Source organism: Nycticebus coucang, chromosome 19 (assembly GCF_027406575.1).
Source record: "Nycticebus coucang isolate mNycCou1 chromosome 19, mNycCou1.pri, whole genome shotgun sequence".
Lineage (NCBI taxonomy): Eukaryota > Metazoa > Chordata > Mammalia > Primates > Lorisidae > Nycticebus > Nycticebus coucang.
The window spans coordinates 58,186,087-58,202,286 of NC_069798.1; the positions used below are offsets into that span (position 1 = coordinate 58,186,087).

Genomic DNA, 16,200 nt, shown 5'->3' on the forward strand with positions numbered 1-16,200 from the left:
AGGCAAGTCACTAAACAAATAAACAGAACAGGAACATTAACAACCTGCAGTTGAGAAGGATCCGTTTTCAAAATTGCTATAGTACATCATCTAAAATATTCAGTTTTCAATAAAAATATTATGAGACATGCAAAGAAAGAGTTAAGTATGACCCATACACATTAGAGGGAAGGGGAGAAGCAGTCAATGGAGACCATCCCTGAAGAGGCCCAGATGTCGAATTTAGTAGACAGAGACCAAATATTTTCAAAGAACTAATGGAAACGATGTCTAAAGAATTAAATGAAAGGATTACCACAATATCTCATCAAATAGAGGACACTGATGAAGAGACAGAAATTATTAAAAAGAACCAAAATGGAAATTCTAGAGTTGAAAAGCATAATAACTAAAATGTAAAATTTATTAGAGGGGTGCAATAGCAGATTTGAGATGGTAGAAGAGTCTATAAACTTGAAGTAGATAAATGAGATTATTTATTCAAAGAACAGAAGAAAAAAGAATAAGAAAAAATGAACAGAGCTTCAGACATTTGAAGGATACCCTGTGTACAAAGGTGGGGTGGGAGTCTACTAGAATGAGAAGACAGAATGGAAGGTGCAGAGAAAATATTTGAAGAAATAATGACTGAAACTTACCAGTTTGGTAAAAAAACTTAATCCACATAGTTCGGCAGCTTAACAGATTCCAAACAAGATAACTACCAACACATCATAGTTAAGTACTGGTCAAACTGTTGAAAGCCAAAGACTAGCTTCGCTATCACCATTTTGAAATACTAAATTTCGGAACAAGGAACCTCACATTTTCATTTTGCCCTGGGTTCTGCTAAATACAAAGAGAAAATCATAAAAGCAGCAAGAGAAAAATGACACATCACATACAAGGGAACCTACAGTAACAACTGACTTTTCACCAGAGTGAAGGCCAGAAGGCGGTGGGATAACTAAAGAGAAAGCCCAGACCTGTTATCCCAGAATTTTATATTCAGTAAAACTATCTTTTGGTTGGCAATAAAGGCAAAATAAAGATAGTCCCCAAAAAACAAAGACTGGGAGGATTTGTTACTAGCCCATTTGCCTTATAAGAAATACTACAGGAGTCTTTGAGGATGAAAGGAAATGACAGCAGATGATGACTCAAATCCACATGAAGAAATAGAGCACCTCCAAAGTAGTCTATGTAAGTATAAAATATACGTAACTATTAAAGACAGTATAAATATTTTTTCTGCCTTCTTAAGTAACTGAAAATACAATTATGTGTATATTAAATAATAATTATAGACTGTGTTTGACTTATAAAAGACAAGGATGTGATACACATAATAATAGTGCAAAGGAGGAGGGAGGGAATGAAGCTAGTGGAGCAAGGAAATGCTCCCAACAGTAACTCAATCCACACAGAGAAATGAAAAGCACCCAAAATGGCAAACAATAGAGATTTCAATATTTTACCCTAAATATTTGATAAGAACCACTGGACAGAAAATCAGCAAGGATACAGAAGACTAGAGCAACACTATCAGCCAACTTTACCTAACTGACACCTATAGAACCCTCCACCCAGCAATAGCCAAATTCTTTTCAAACACATATGGAACATTCTACAGTGTAGGCCACATGCGAGGCAATAAAGAAAAGTCTCAATGAAATTAAAACAAACAAAAAGGATTTAAATACCACAAAGTTTGTTTTCTGACCGCAATGAAATTAAGTTAAAAACCAATAACTAAAGGGACTTTGGGGAATTCTCAAGTATTTGGAAATTTAACCACACAGTTCTAAATATCTTCTTTCTGATCAAAATGTATGGGATGCCAATAAAACAGCACATATGTAGTGTAGGAAAATTCATAGCTTTGATCACACCTTCAATAGAAAAGAAGAATGATCTCAAATCAATAACCTAAATTTCCATTTTAAAAAATGAGGAGGAAAATAAACTAAACCCAAAGCAATCAGAAAGAAGGCAATAAAGACCAGAGAAGAAATCATTGCAATAGGAAACAGAAAAGCAATAAAGAAAAACAATTAAATTAAACATGGATTCTTTGAAAAGATCGAAATGTTGGTGAAACTTTAGCTAGACAAACGAAGACAAAAAAATTGACAGGAAACAAATTACCAAAAACAAGAATGAAAGAGGGAACACCACTATAGACTTTAGAGAAATGAAAAGGGTTGTGCAGGAATATTATGAAGAATTTATGCTCACAAACATACAACTTAGATGAAATGGACAAGTTGCTAAAAAGATAAAAATTACTGATACTGACATAACAAGAAATAGAATATCTGAATAGACTTCTAACAAGTAAAGAAACTGAATTCATAATTTCAAATTTTCCCAGAAACTCAAAAATCCCAAGTCCAGTTATTTTCACTGGATGATTATATAAATCATTTAAAGAAGAAATAACACCATACTTCATAAGCTCTTTCAGAGAATACAAGTGGAAGGAATATTTCCCAACTTATTTGATAAGATCCATATTAATCTGATACCAAAATCAAAGACATGAAAAGAAAACTGCAGACCAATGTTCCTCATGAAAACAGATGCAAAAATCATCAGGAAAACGTTAGCAAACTAAATCCAGCAACACATAAAAAAATTCAACCCTTAGCCGGGCATTGTGGCGGGCGCCTGTAGTCCCAGCTACTCGGGAGGCTGAGGCAGGAGAATCGCTTAAGCCCAGGAGTTGGAGGTTGCTGTGAGCTGTGTGACACCACGGCACTCTACCGAGGGCAATAAAGTGAAACTCTGTCTCTAAAAAAAAAAAATTCAACCTTGTTATCCAGTGGGATTTATCCCAAGAATGTAAGATTGTTTTAACATCTGATATTTAATGCAATACACCAGGTGCTAGAATAAAGTACAAAAACCATATAATCATCTCAACAGACTAAGAAAAAGCTTTGGACAAAATCCAATATTATTCATGATAAAAATTAAAAAAAAACAAAAAACATTTCTCAGCAAACCAGGACTAGAAAGGAAGTTCTAGTAAAAGGGGGCATGTACAGCTAAGATCCATACTCAGTGGTGAAAGGTTGAATTTCCCCCCAAGACTGGGAATAAAGCAAGGATATCAGCTCTCAGCACTTCTATTTGACATAATACTAGAAATACCAGCCAGTGCAATTAGGGAAGAAAAAAGAAGGCATAAAGATCAAAAAGGAAAAGGTAAAACTGTCTTTATTTAAGGACTCATAATCCTGTATGTACAAACTTTAAAGAATGCACACACACAACACACATAACCACTAGAACTAATAAATGGGTCAGCAAAGTTGCAGGATACAAATTCAAATACACACAAATCAATTGTATTTCCATATACCAGCAATAAACAATCCAAAAAAAGTTAAGAAATATATAAAGGGAAAAATTTAGCATTTTAGAAAACTATAGTATAAATATGTATTCTTTAAAAATCAGATTTTTAAAGAATACTTATTACACCAGCAGTTCTCAACCTGTAGGTCACCACCCACAGGAACTGTATTAAAGGACCACAGCATTAGGAAGGTTGAGAACCACTGTATTACACTATATTCTGAAAAATATTGGAAATTAATTTTATGGTAACTACCTGAAGGCAATGAAATTATGGCTAATTTAAATATTTGTCTTTATTAACCAAAATTTTATTTTATTTTATTTTATTTATTTATTTATTTATTTATTTTGGCCGGGGCTAGGTTTGAACCTGCCACCTCCGGCATATGGGACCCGCACCCTACTGTTTGAGCCACAGGCGCCGCCCTAACCAAAATTTTAACAGTGAACATGTGTGTCTTTTATAGCCAGAAAACAAATGGTAAATGTTATTTTAAACTTTTTAATTGAAAGCATTTCACGTTATCTAGGTGGTGTAATGGTTGAAACACCTGTAGCTTTGGGATGGCCAAATAGGGTTTGAATAATCTCAGTCAATTTCTGGCATGAGACCTTGGGAAAATAACCTCTCAGCCTCAGTTTCCTCATATGTAAAATGGCATATATCTGAAGAAGGTTATGAAGATTAATGGGAACTGTGCACGAAGTGTTAGTACGATGGCACATAATTCAGTACTCAATAAGTAGTCACAATTACCATTACTGCTGCTCTGTGTAAGGATTCTCATGCTTTGCTGTAGGGAAATGATTCTTTTCTCTGGGCTGCCAGTTCCTTGCTCTAACGTCTACAGGTCAACGGCACAGGGAACAATGTGGCCAGTAAGGATCAGGTGGAGACGGAGATCATCACTGTAACTCTGCATTATTAGAGCAGCTCTACATTTGAGTCACTCAGTCGCTACATGACATCAGCCCTTAGAGTCACTGCTCCAGTTCACAGACAGGACATGCGAAGGAGGTGAGTTGTGGCAAAGCCATTACCAGCGCTGTCCCAAACTGGGAACAAAAGCTAAGAGGGTCCGGCAGCATGGTTTCCATCCTTGCCATTTGACATTAAATGCCTGTGAGGCCTTGCAGCTAGAAGGTTAGATGTGGATGCACAGAGGGTGCAAAGGGAGAGGTTTTAAGTCCGAATTTAGCACCATGTGTTTGCCTGCCTGAGTCTCCAATTGAAGCCCCAAACTCCTCACGGGTCAGGAGTCAGGAAATGACATTTAAGTCAAATTTCTTTGATCACTTCTAACCCTTCTAGCATCATCACCCAAAGCTTTCTGATAGAACTAAAATTGTTCAGCCGGTCATCCAAATTTCATTACCAACCATGACATCTATTGCAAACTCACTAATCTTATGAAGCACAATTAAATTTGAAAAACAAATTAAACTTATATGTAGATAAGAGTCTTAATGTATGGACTTAGCTTACATTTCTGTAAAATAAAACTGTTCTCTTGCCTTTTAAAACAGCAAGTTGGTTGAGACTTACGATGAAAATCCATTAAAAGTTGTTAATGTTGAATGGAACATTTCAAAACCAAATATTGCATGCAAGAAAAATAAACTATTACTTGAGGTTTAATAGCAAAATAAATGTTTTTGAATATTTCAAGTATAGTCAGACTATAAAACTAGTGGTCTGATGTATAGATAAGTTCTGAGGTAAATGTGCTTAGAGTACATGGTTTTATTTAGAGCCTATTTGCTTAGCTTATATCCACAAAGGTCCATCACAAACTGTTGAAAATGAAAAAGAGGTGGTGCCTGTGGCTCAAAGGAATAGGGCGCCAGCCCCATATGCCGGAGGTAGTGGATTCAAACCCAGCCACGGCCAAAAACTGCAAAAAATAAATAATAAATAATCATCTTAAAAAAAAAGAAACAAAGAAAAGAAAATGAAAAGTAATACAAACAAGGCTCGGCGCCCATAGCACAGTGGTTTCGGCACCAGCCACATGCACAGAGGCTGGTGGGTTTGAGCCTAGCCCAGGCCTGCTCAACAACAATGACAACTGCAACAAAAAACATAGCTGGGCACCTGTAGTCCCAGCTACTTGGGAGGCTGAGTCAAGACAATCGCTTAAGCCCAAGAGTTTGAGGTTGCTGTGAACTGTGATGCCATGGCACTCTACCAAGGGTGACAGAGTTAAGACTCTGTCTCTTAAAAAAAAAAAAAAGAAAAGAAAAGGAATACAAACATATGTGTACATCAAAAAAAATTGAAGAAAATCACCATTTAACAAAATTTAAACATCATTTTGTTTCGAAAGTACATTTTTAAAAAAGTAATCTATTGGCCAGGCATTGTGGCTCACACCTGTAATCCTAGCACTCTAGGAAGCTGAGGTGGGTAGACTACTTGAGCTCAGAAGTTCGAAAACAGCCTGAGCAAGAGTGAGACCTCCATTTCTACCAAAAATATGTAGAAAAACTGAGACAAGAGGATCACTTGAGTCCAAGAGTTTGAGGTTGCGGTGAGCTATGATGACACCCTATACCCAGGGCAACAGTCTCAAAAAAAAAAAGAAAAAAAAAAAAAGTAATCTATTGCTTGTGGAGTTTAAGTGACATCCTTCAGTATGTATTTCTCTCTCTAATAAAGATTTGTAAACAGCCCTTTAAGGTTGATAATTAATATTTAAAATTGTAGAGTTCAGGCGGCGCCTGTGGCTCAGTGAGTAGGGCGCCAGTTCCATATGCCGAGGGTGGCGGGTTCAAACCCAGCCCCGGCCAAACTGCAACCAAAAAATAGCCGGGCGTTGTGGCGGGCGCCTGTAGTCCCAGCTGCTCGGGAGGCTGAGGCAAGAGAATCGCGTAAGCCCAAGACTTAAGAGGTTGCTGTGAGCCCTGTGATGCCATGGCACTCTACCCGAGGGCAGTACAGTGAGACTCTGTCTCTACAAAAAAAAAAAAAAATTGTAGAGTTCATTTTTAAAAATGACTCCAATAAGCTTTTTTCTTTAATAAGGAAGAACAGTATCCTTAAAACGGTATTGTTAGGATCTAAATAATTAATTAAGTTTACATGATGTATAAATTAAAATAATGTCAAAGACCAAGAACAGCAGTCATCATGCATAGGTGATCTTATTTATCTCAAATTGATAAGATTCAGGGGGAGTGGCCCATCTGCCCAAACTTATAAGGGACTGATAAACCAAAATGTCAATGTACTGACTTATAACATTGGATATCCTTTTCTTGGGAATGGGTGTGATACCTATTCCCCTGAGCATCCGGTTTTCCAGCACTAAGTCACTGGGAAAATGAATTGCTAATCAATAGTTTATTTGCTTCTGAATCATAATCACAGTGTGAAAATTTGATGGTCTCAGATTGTTCCTGGGGGTGAGGAAAAATCCCAAAAAACTGACTTTTCTCCAGGACAGAGGAGGTCTTTCTAGTGATGGAAAAGCCATGTCCTCCAGATACATTGAAAAGTGCTGCATCAGCCTTAACAAATGCATATACTGTACTATCCACTTTTCCTATTTTAGATCCCAAGCATTAGTTAATTAAGAGAATTTAATTATAATGTACTCCACCATGATTTCACACAGTTCAGTTCCAGAGTGATTGTTTTGCAAAGTTCTTTGGGAACATTTCTGTGTGAGGGTGACCTTGCTTGGACTTGGCCATGGCTCAGGTTTCCTTTATAACACATTGACTAACTGACTCTTGTGACACCTTCAGACCCTGCAAGCCATTAAAAGTTGATTCCAACCAGGTTCGTTCTCTAAGTTTTTGAAATGTCAGTGTATTGAAACCCAGTTCTTCTTTCAGCTTTTAAGCTCCCTTTATAAATCTTATTATTTTATGTTAGGAGTAGTTTTAGGGGACTTTGATGTCTCATTTACAAAACCAGTGAATTAAACAATTTCAAATGTGTTAAATTGTATTCACATATTTACTATATCATTTTTTATTCATCCTGTGGTTATTTGTGATCTTCATTTTTTTCTGCTTTACTTTGAAAAAAATCACACTACTGAAAGGTGAAATGGTACAATGGTCATTCGTATACCCTTCACCTAGATTTACCTATTATTAATATTTTGCCACATTTCTCAAATTCCTGTCCATATACAGTTTTTCTGAGCCATTTGGAAATAAGTTGAAGATACTATGACATTTCATCCTTCAGCACTGCAGCATGTATCTCTTGAAAACAAGGACATTTTCCTATGCAATCACCATGTCATTATCTCATCTAACAAAGTTAGCATAAAAGGTCTCGTATTCAAATTTATTGTTCTAGTCCTCCTCAAAAATGTCTTAGGGGTCCTTCAAATATCTAGGGTCTAATCATAGATTATGAATTGCATTTGGTTATCATGCCTCTTCAGTCTTCTTTGATCCAACAGTCCTCTGCTTATGTTTGCTTTCTTGGCATTGATATTTTGAAGATTCGGGAGAGTTTTCTCATATAATGTCCTACAACCCAGATTTGTCGTATTTTCCCATGATTAGATTCAGCTTAAACATTTTGGTAAGCAAACTACAAATATTATATACTTCCAATGGCAGCCGTGACGCAAGGAAGACTATATTAGAGTGGCCCATTATTGATGATACTGTGACCACAAGTTATCCATCAGATTTATTCATTAAAAGTACCTTTTCTCTTTATTGACTGAGGTAATATTTTGCGAACACATGAATGTTTCATTTCTCAACAATTTTGCATGAATGGTGAAAATGCATGAATTATTACATTTAATGGTTGCAAAACGATACTTTTCTCATTCTCTCTGCATTTTATAGATGACATTCTTCTGTAAAAAAATTTTTTCTGTGTTCCCCTCATCTCTTTTTCTTTGAGAATCCCTATGGACTTAGAGTCTTTTTTTATTCAAAGATACTATTCAAATTTTGCCAGATTGGGCCAGTGGGAGCACCCTCCAGATTGACTTATATGTCCTTGGTATGTCCCAGTCATTCTCAACTAATGCATAAGTATCAGATTTCCTGATTGGTTTTCTCATCAATATCTATTCATGGCTCTGGCAAGGGTATTCTCCAAGCTAGACAGGGTCTTTGGAAGAAGGCTAGAAACCTGAACAAAATTAGGCTTCTTTTAGGCAAAGATGGTGGGCTGAAGCTGGGTTGACAATCAACAGCTCAGCAATTTGATACAACCACATATTTCAAAAAACATGAATCAGCAAACTCCATTTCAGAGAACACTGCTGGAGCAGTAGTTATTTTTTTACTTAGCAAGCCAACCTTCAGGAACTTCAGTTCCATCTCTGCACGGATCCCTAGAAGTCAGTGTTGTCTTTTGGGGTGGCAGAACTTGGCTTTTTGAATGGTTAAACAAAAGATCTATCTGTTGAGGTCTCACAAAACCAGGGGCCTTAGTTAAGGGACTCTACTTTGGCAAGTGCCTAAAATCAGCCAATTCATTAATTTTTTTTTTTTAAAGATGGGTTCTCCCTATGTTGTCCTGGGTGGAGTGCAGTGGCTATTCACTAGTGAAACTATAGTATACTCCTAGGCTCAAACAATCCTTTCACCGCCATCTCTCCAGTAGCTGTGACTACACTATGCCCGGCTAGTTCATTAATTTTTAAAATGAGCCAGTAGCCTGAGGATTTTCCAAACCAAACCACTTTAGAATCAAATTTATTTCTGAACAGTCTCCAAAGATTGGTGGATTTCATGGTTTTTGCAAAAATTTCAATGTATGAATGTGAGAATTTGACAGGCTGGTCAGTTTAAGTCCCCAGTAATCTTCCTGACTAATGGAACCAAAATCCATGAGAGTCCAGAGTCCATGAGACTCTGAATTCAATCCCATGCTAGTCTTCCAGAAAAGATGGCATAGGTCACAGTTCTGGGCACAGATCCCCAGGTCACCAATGGGAATACTGTCACAGCTAAAATAAGGATAATTTCTATGTCAAATCTTATTGTGTATTTCTGTAAACCTTACAAGAACTTTACAAGAATATTGTGTATTTCTGTAAACCTTACAAGAACTTTTTCATTTTCATATACAATTAATTTTTCCCTTAAATTGTATATCAATGAATAATTTGCCTATGTTTTTAAGACTTTTAGATCAGCTTTATTAAGTGTAATCTTTAAAGTCAGTTTAATATTTAATATCTCTTCTAAAATAAAGGCTGTGTATGATCTAACTAAACCAAAATTTTTGTGATACTTCATACCCATGACAACTTAAATGATCAAAACTACAGATAAAAGTATAATGATATTAGGCATATGTGGGTCACAGCCCCAGCATCCATGTTTCCTTTCTCTGTTCCAAAAGCCTATTTCTTTTGGGAGGATCCATATGATTTTGAAGAAGCTGAGTCACTTCTCTGGCCCCAATAATTGATTAGGATAACATGAGTGACTCCAGGACTAGTCTGATAATGGTGGGACATGTTTTCTCTACCCTACTAGACATAAACAAGGTTTCAAGTGACCTAGAAGCTTTTTCCATTATTTTTGTCTCCTAGAACATTATTCATTCGTTTATTCAACAAACATTTATGAACATTTTGTGTGCCAAATGGGAAAATTTAAAATTGAGTAAGACATAGTCAATAGCATTAAGATATTTATATTCTTAGGCAGGGTAAGGTGGCTCATATCTGTAATTCTAGCTCTCTGGGAGGGTAAGGTGGGTGGATTGCCTGAGCTCTGGAGTTTGAGACCAGCCTGAGCAAGAGTGAGACCCCTTCTCTAAAACTAGCCGGGTGTTGTGGTGGGCACCTGTAGTCCCAGCTACTTGGGAGGCCGAGGCAAGTGGATTGCTTGAGCCCCAGAATTTGAGGTTACTTTGAGGCTCTGTCTCAAAAAAAAAAAGATATATTTTCTTTAACATTGTATATATTAGATACAGAGCCTCACTCTGTTGCTCAGGCTGGAGAGCAGTGGCCCAACCATAATTCAGCCTCCTGAACTGAGGGGATCTTCCTCCCTCAGCCCAGCTCATTTTTTCATTTTTTTTTGTACAGATGAGGTCTCACCATGTTGTCCACACTGATCCGAAACTCTTGGCCTCAAGTACTCCTCCTTGGCCTCTCAAAGTGCTGAGATTAGGGGTATGAAACACCATGCCTGGTAAAAAATACTATCTACTCTAATGGAAGAAATGGATATCAAATAGGTCAATATTCACAAAGACCAAGACAACAAATTCTTGGAATGGACCAGATTGGTTGCTTCAGGATATCATCTGAGGTAGAAGTGGATATATCTGGGCATCTTATTTATGGAGCCGATCTCTTTATCAGTTGGCCCTGAACCATGAATGCAGTAACCCAGTTGCAAAATGGAGGGTTACAAAGTCTCCTCAATCACTAGTGTCTTACTCCAAAGTACAATGTTAACTTGAAACCAGTTTTCTGGTTACCTATAAATATTTGAACAATAATACCAAATATATTATGGTATAGCATGGTACATGAATAATACCTATAGTTGAACAAAGCTTATAGGTATTCAAACGAGGTATTTGGTGCAAACAACACCTATAGGTGTAGCTCATTTTGCAAACAAAAATTTGACACTTATTACTATTATGTTACCTGACTTGAATCTGGAAGCATCATACACATTGTTTTCGATATTTTCCACAGTTGTGTCTGAAATAATTTGTACAAATAGTGGAAACCAAAACCAACTTGGGTAAATTATTTTGACTAGTAAGAAATGTGAGAATGTCCAGTAGCGCGTCAGGTACCTTAACAGTTGTTGCAATCGCCGCATGCCTCAATTGCCACTTATTTCTGAGAGCGCCTCAAAGAGTTAAAGAGGCAAATAAAACAGCATATTGAATGTGCATTAGTTATCATCTAGGGATGGCTAGGCGTGCTGGCTCATGTCTGTAATACCAGAACTTTGGGAGGCCAAAGTGAGATTTCTTGAGGTCAGGAGTTAAAGACCAGCAAAAGTGAGACTCTGTCTCTACAAAAATATAAAAATTAGTTGGGCATGGTGGGGGGCACCTGTAAGTTGAAGCTACTCAGGAGGCTGAGGCAGGAAGACTGAGCCCAGGGTTTGAGATTGCAGTGAACAATGATTATGCCACTGCACTGTAGCCCAGGTGACACAGTGAGACCTTGTATCAAACAAACAAACAAACAAACAAACAAAAAACCTATGGACAAGAGACAGTTGTACTTGGTGTCCTTAAAGATTTTTTTTACAGAATGTATCCTTCTATAAAAACAAACCACAGTCACCATTATCACATTAACACTATCAGGCCCGTCTGATTTAATTTTGCAGGGAATATAAACCTGTATCAGAGAATCTAGAGCAGGTGTTCTCCACAGGCAGAGTAGGTAAGAGAAATACCTTCAAGGGCCTCCTCCCTTACAGGTACTGCAGTAGTATTTTTTCACCCTTACTATCTTCTCTCATTTGTGAGAAGGTGGAAAAACACTGAGGCGTGGTGTAGCGAGGAATAAACAGAAACTTACTCAGCTGATAGATAACTAGAATCATTAAATAATAGCATATGTCATTTATGTGTATGAGCTTTGATCACTCAATTTTCTAACGTTGGCCAATGCTAGAAGGACAAAAGCCATTACTGATTACCAAATTGAATTCTGGTGTAAAATGTATGCATCAAGTGCTGTGGAGAGGTCATACCAAAGGGCTTCTTTGTTGCCAAGGAAAATGACCCCTTGCCTGGGTGACCTGTAAAATTCAACCTGGAAGTAAAGCATAGGATCACTACATGAGACATCCAGATCTACACAGGTGACTATGAACCTGTGAATATCTGGCAAGATTAAGATTATTAGTTGCCTAAAATATTTCACCCTATGCTTTAGAGAAGTAAGACTACCAGATGAGACAGCAGAAAATCCTAGAGCAGTTGAGGGTGACAGCTACAAAAAGCAAGGATTGCTAATAAAAGTCCTTACTGTAAACTATAGTAAGTCTCCTGATTGCAGACTACAAAGAATGTTTTAAAAAAATAGCAAATTACAAGAAAGAAAGACTTGCATACGTTTTGCTAACCTCCAATGAGTTAGATGAAAATAATTCTCCTTCTCCCAGTTTCATGGTTGAAATCGATTTAGGCTTCACTTCAACCTTTTTCTGAACTATAAATGAGCTTCTTGGGAAATAAAGTTGTGAGACAGACCGGGTCCCAACACTTTGGGAAAGAGTTACAATGTGGTTTTTATTGTCTCATATACTCCTACTACATAAATGTAGTAGAACTTCTAAATTTAAAACGTTAAGATTAAAAGAAATCTTTTTTGTTAATCCTCAAGAGCTACCTGGGTTTTTAAAACGTAGGCCGTGTAGCTAAAAAAGCAACAGTGTGAGCCATTTTGGAAGTCTTTAAATCTTAAAAATGTAACAGAACTTAAAAAGAAACTTTAAAGCCTGTCAAGGTAGTAGCGTGTTCAATTACTCCAGTCACAGGAAATACACACCACACAAGGATTCCAAATGTTTGTTAGGTACCAAAACGTTATTTAGCAAACACGATTTCCAAAAGATGGAGGCTTTGGTGGGGGCCGTGGGGGGGCGGGCGGGGGCTTTTCCTAAACTGTCGGCTTAATAAACGAGCGTTACAGACCACAAGCAACCGTTAGGCCGGGTGTCCTCTGGGCCCAGGTGGCCTCTGCGCACCTGTGGGCCGCGCGTCTCCACCTGCACACGGTGCGCCAGCTTCGGCTTGGGCGTTCGCGCCGGACCCGGACGCCCGGGACCCCCAGCCACCGCCAGAACCCTGCGTCTCGCCTCCTTCATCTGCCAGTCAACACAGCCGCTCCTCGTGGTTTCACAACGTGGGATCTATCCCATTGCCGACTTTCAGACAGTCCAGCAGGCGTTGGAGGATGAGGACGAGCTCATCTCTGGGTTCGCGCGCTCACTTCGGAGAAGTCCCCACTCCCGGGGTGTTCAGTGCGTTCAGTCCCGGCAGCCCGGGTGGCGCTGACGGAGGTGGGGCCGCAGCCAGCGCGAGATGGCGAAGCAGAGGGACCAGGGCCCCTGGAAAAGGTGAAATTGCCTCTGCCCTCCTTATACTTGAGCCTCGCACGCTCTTCACCGCGCTCTAGCACACCTACCCGCGGACCCACTGTCCCAGCCCTCATCCTCCCCCACCCTGGACACTATGGGCTTCAGGGCCGCGCGGAAGCCGCGGAGAGGAAGACCGCCGGACAGCAGTTGGGCGTGGCTTCTCGTAGAAAGGCAGCCCCTGGGGGCGGGGAGAGCTACGTAACCGTCGACTGGGATCGCTGATTGGCTGAAGTGCGGGGCGCGGAGGCCGCAAGCGTCTCCGCCCGGGCCGGGCGCTCCCTCTGCTCACTCGGCCGCTCGTCCTCACCGGCTCGCGAGGGAACCGCTCAGGCACTGCCGCCTCAGCTCAGTGCGGACGACGGAGAGAGGGAGGCGGTAGGAGGACACCCTTGCTTGCTCCCACCCGCACCCGGCCTCCCAGAGACGGCGCGGAGCCGAGGGGGAGGAGCTACCGCGGGCACGCCCCGCCTCCGGCCCGGGAAGACTACGCCGGCGACCCAGCCGGCCGGCCGCCGCCCCCCTCGCCGGCCGAGACCCGCCCCCGGCCCTCCCCCGGTGGCATGGAGGGGCCCCGCTCCTGACGGCTGCGCCGCCGCCTCGGCCCGCGCCCCACCTCGCGGCCCGTCTCGCCCGCCCCCGCTCGCATGTCCGCGCCGCCCTAGCCGAGGATGCTGAGGATGAAGCTGCCTCTGAAGCCGACGCACCCCGCGGAGCCGCCGCCCGAGGCGGAGGAGCCGGAGGCGGACGCACGGCCGGGCGCGAAGGCGCCGCCGCGCCGCCGCCGTGACTGCCGTCCCCCACCGCCGCCGCCCGCGGGCCAGCCGCGCGGCCCCCTGCCGCCGCCGCCGCCCCGGGGACTCGGGCCGCCTGTTGCTGACGGAGCGGCGGTGGGGGCGGGCATGCCGGGCGGTGGCGGGGGGCCCTCGGCGGCGCTGCGTGAACAGGAGCGGGTGTACGAGTGGTTCGGGCTGGTGCTGGGCTCGGCGCAGCGCCTGGAGTTCATGTGCGGGTTGCTGGACCTGTGCAATCCGCTGGAGCTGCGCTTTCTTGGCTCGTGCTTGGAGGATCTGGCGCGCAAGGACTACCATTACCTGCGCGACTCGGAGGCCAAGGCCAACGGCCTCTCGGACCCGGGGCCGCTGGCCGACTTCCGAGAGCCAGCCGTGCGCTCGCGCCTCATAGTGTACCTGGCACTGCTGGGCTCGGAGAACCGAGAGGCCGCCGGCCGCCTGCACCGCCTCCTGCCCCAGGTGGACTCGGTGCTCAAAAGCCTGCGCGCGGCCCGGGGAGAGGGCTCGCGGGGCGGCCCGGAGGACGAGCGCGGCGAGGACGGCGACGGCGACCAGGATGCCGAGAAAGACGGCTCTGGCCCGGAAGGCAGCGGAGCCGAGCTCCGCGCCGGTGGCGGACTCGGCTTTAGGGCCCAAGAGGAGCTACTGCTGCTCTTCACCATGGCTTCCCTGCACCCGGCTTTCTCCTTCCACCAGCGGGTCACCCTGCGGGAGCATCTGGAGAGGCTCCGCATCGCGCTTCGCGGGGGCCGAGAGGACGCCGAGGTGGAGGTGGAGCCCTGCAAGTTTGCCGGCTCCAGGGCCCAGGTAAGGCACGCGGAGCCTCCGACGCCTCGCCGTGTGGTCACTGCCCCAGTGGGCTCCGCGCCCTCCCTCTCTGACGCCCTTTGACCCAGCCTCAGCCCGGCGCAGGTGGCTTTGAGTCCCCTACATCCCCACGCCGCGGGTCTCATCCCAGGAATACTCATCTTGGTTTTTCTGGGCCGCTCAGTTCTAACCCCCCGCCCCCCCCCCCCCGCCCCCGCATGCACACACAACCACCCGCCATAACAGAATGCTCTGGAAGTCTCTTCCGTGCCACGGAGTTGCCACGGAAAGCATGGACCTTCCAGTCCGGTCCCCCTCTCTGATGAAGTGTCTCAGGACATTTTTGGCTTTGAGCATCTCAGCAGTAGGTGCGGGGGCAGAGCCAAACGCTGCGGGAGGAACCAGTCTGTTGCCGCAGTCAAGCCTTGGGCAGCGCCGTCCCTTTCTGGCCGACCGGCGCTCTGCTCACACGTAGCAGAGCTGTGCCTTCCCCCGCCGCAAGGTGCCCTAAAGGTGGGCTCCCGGCGTGCGACCTAGACTTTGGTTCAAAGGGACGTTTTTGCTGTGTGTGTGCCTGATTTAAGAGGGGTCGTATGAAGTCTCCTGGTTTCTGCTCGGGAAGCTTGGTGTTCCCAGAAGAAATGTGATGTGGTTATTTGCAACTTGACCGGGCTGTAACGCAGGTTGTCTGGGTGAAGAAACCTCCTGGGACGGGTTGGTTATGCCCTTTACCTCTCTGACATGCCCAGCTTTCTAACGGGCCTGATTCATGTTCAGATTTGGGTCCGGGGATGTTTGTTGGGCCTTCAGACGTTAATGTAGTAGATGAGAATCCAGATGAGCCACTTGTCGCAAACATTAAAGTAATTTTTATACAGCCAAGAATGCAATTTAATAATTTAGGCCCAACAGAATCTTTGAGGAGGACTTTTTGTAACGGAGGAGGTGGAGTGTAGGGTTCAGTTAGAGTCAAAACTGTGTCCAGTAAGATTATTTTTATGGACCACCGTCTTTTGAACGGTATTGACTTGGATTCCATGCTTTTCAATTTTGGTGATCTACAGGATATAATGGAAAGGACCTACCCCCTTGCTTGAAAGTTAATTCAGCTTGTATATCTGCTGTCATTCGGTACCCTCGAATGAAAACAGGGCAGTGTATTTCACTAATGGCTGTGTGGACTCACCAGGGA

At 42.8% G+C, this 16,200-nt stretch overlaps 2 protein-coding genes across 8 annotated transcripts in view; both read left to right on the plus strand.

Annotated features, from left to right (window-relative positions):
• The window catches only part of TNFRSF11A (TNF receptor superfamily member 11a), a 374,190-nt gene that overhangs the window by 169,372 nt on the left and 188,618 nt on the right, over window positions 1-16,200 (plus strand). The window lies entirely within an intron of this gene.
• ZCCHC2 (zinc finger CCHC-type containing 2) overlaps window positions 12,850-16,200 on the plus strand; it is a 63,100-nt gene continuing 59,749 nt past the window's right edge. For 4 of the 7 annotated variants that reach the window (XM_053572060.1, XM_053572058.1, XM_053572059.1 and 1 more), the window contains exon 1: window positions 13,934-15,008. In XM_053572060.1, coding sequence (XP_053428035.1) covers window positions 14,079-15,008 — 930 coding nt within the window. In that variant the 5' untranslated portion in view covers window positions 13,934-14,078. Of the gene's footprint in view, window positions 15,009-16,200 lie in introns of all 7 variants that reach the window. The other 3 variants (XR_008376046.1, XR_008376045.1, XM_053572057.1) reach the window with 1 other exon arrangement.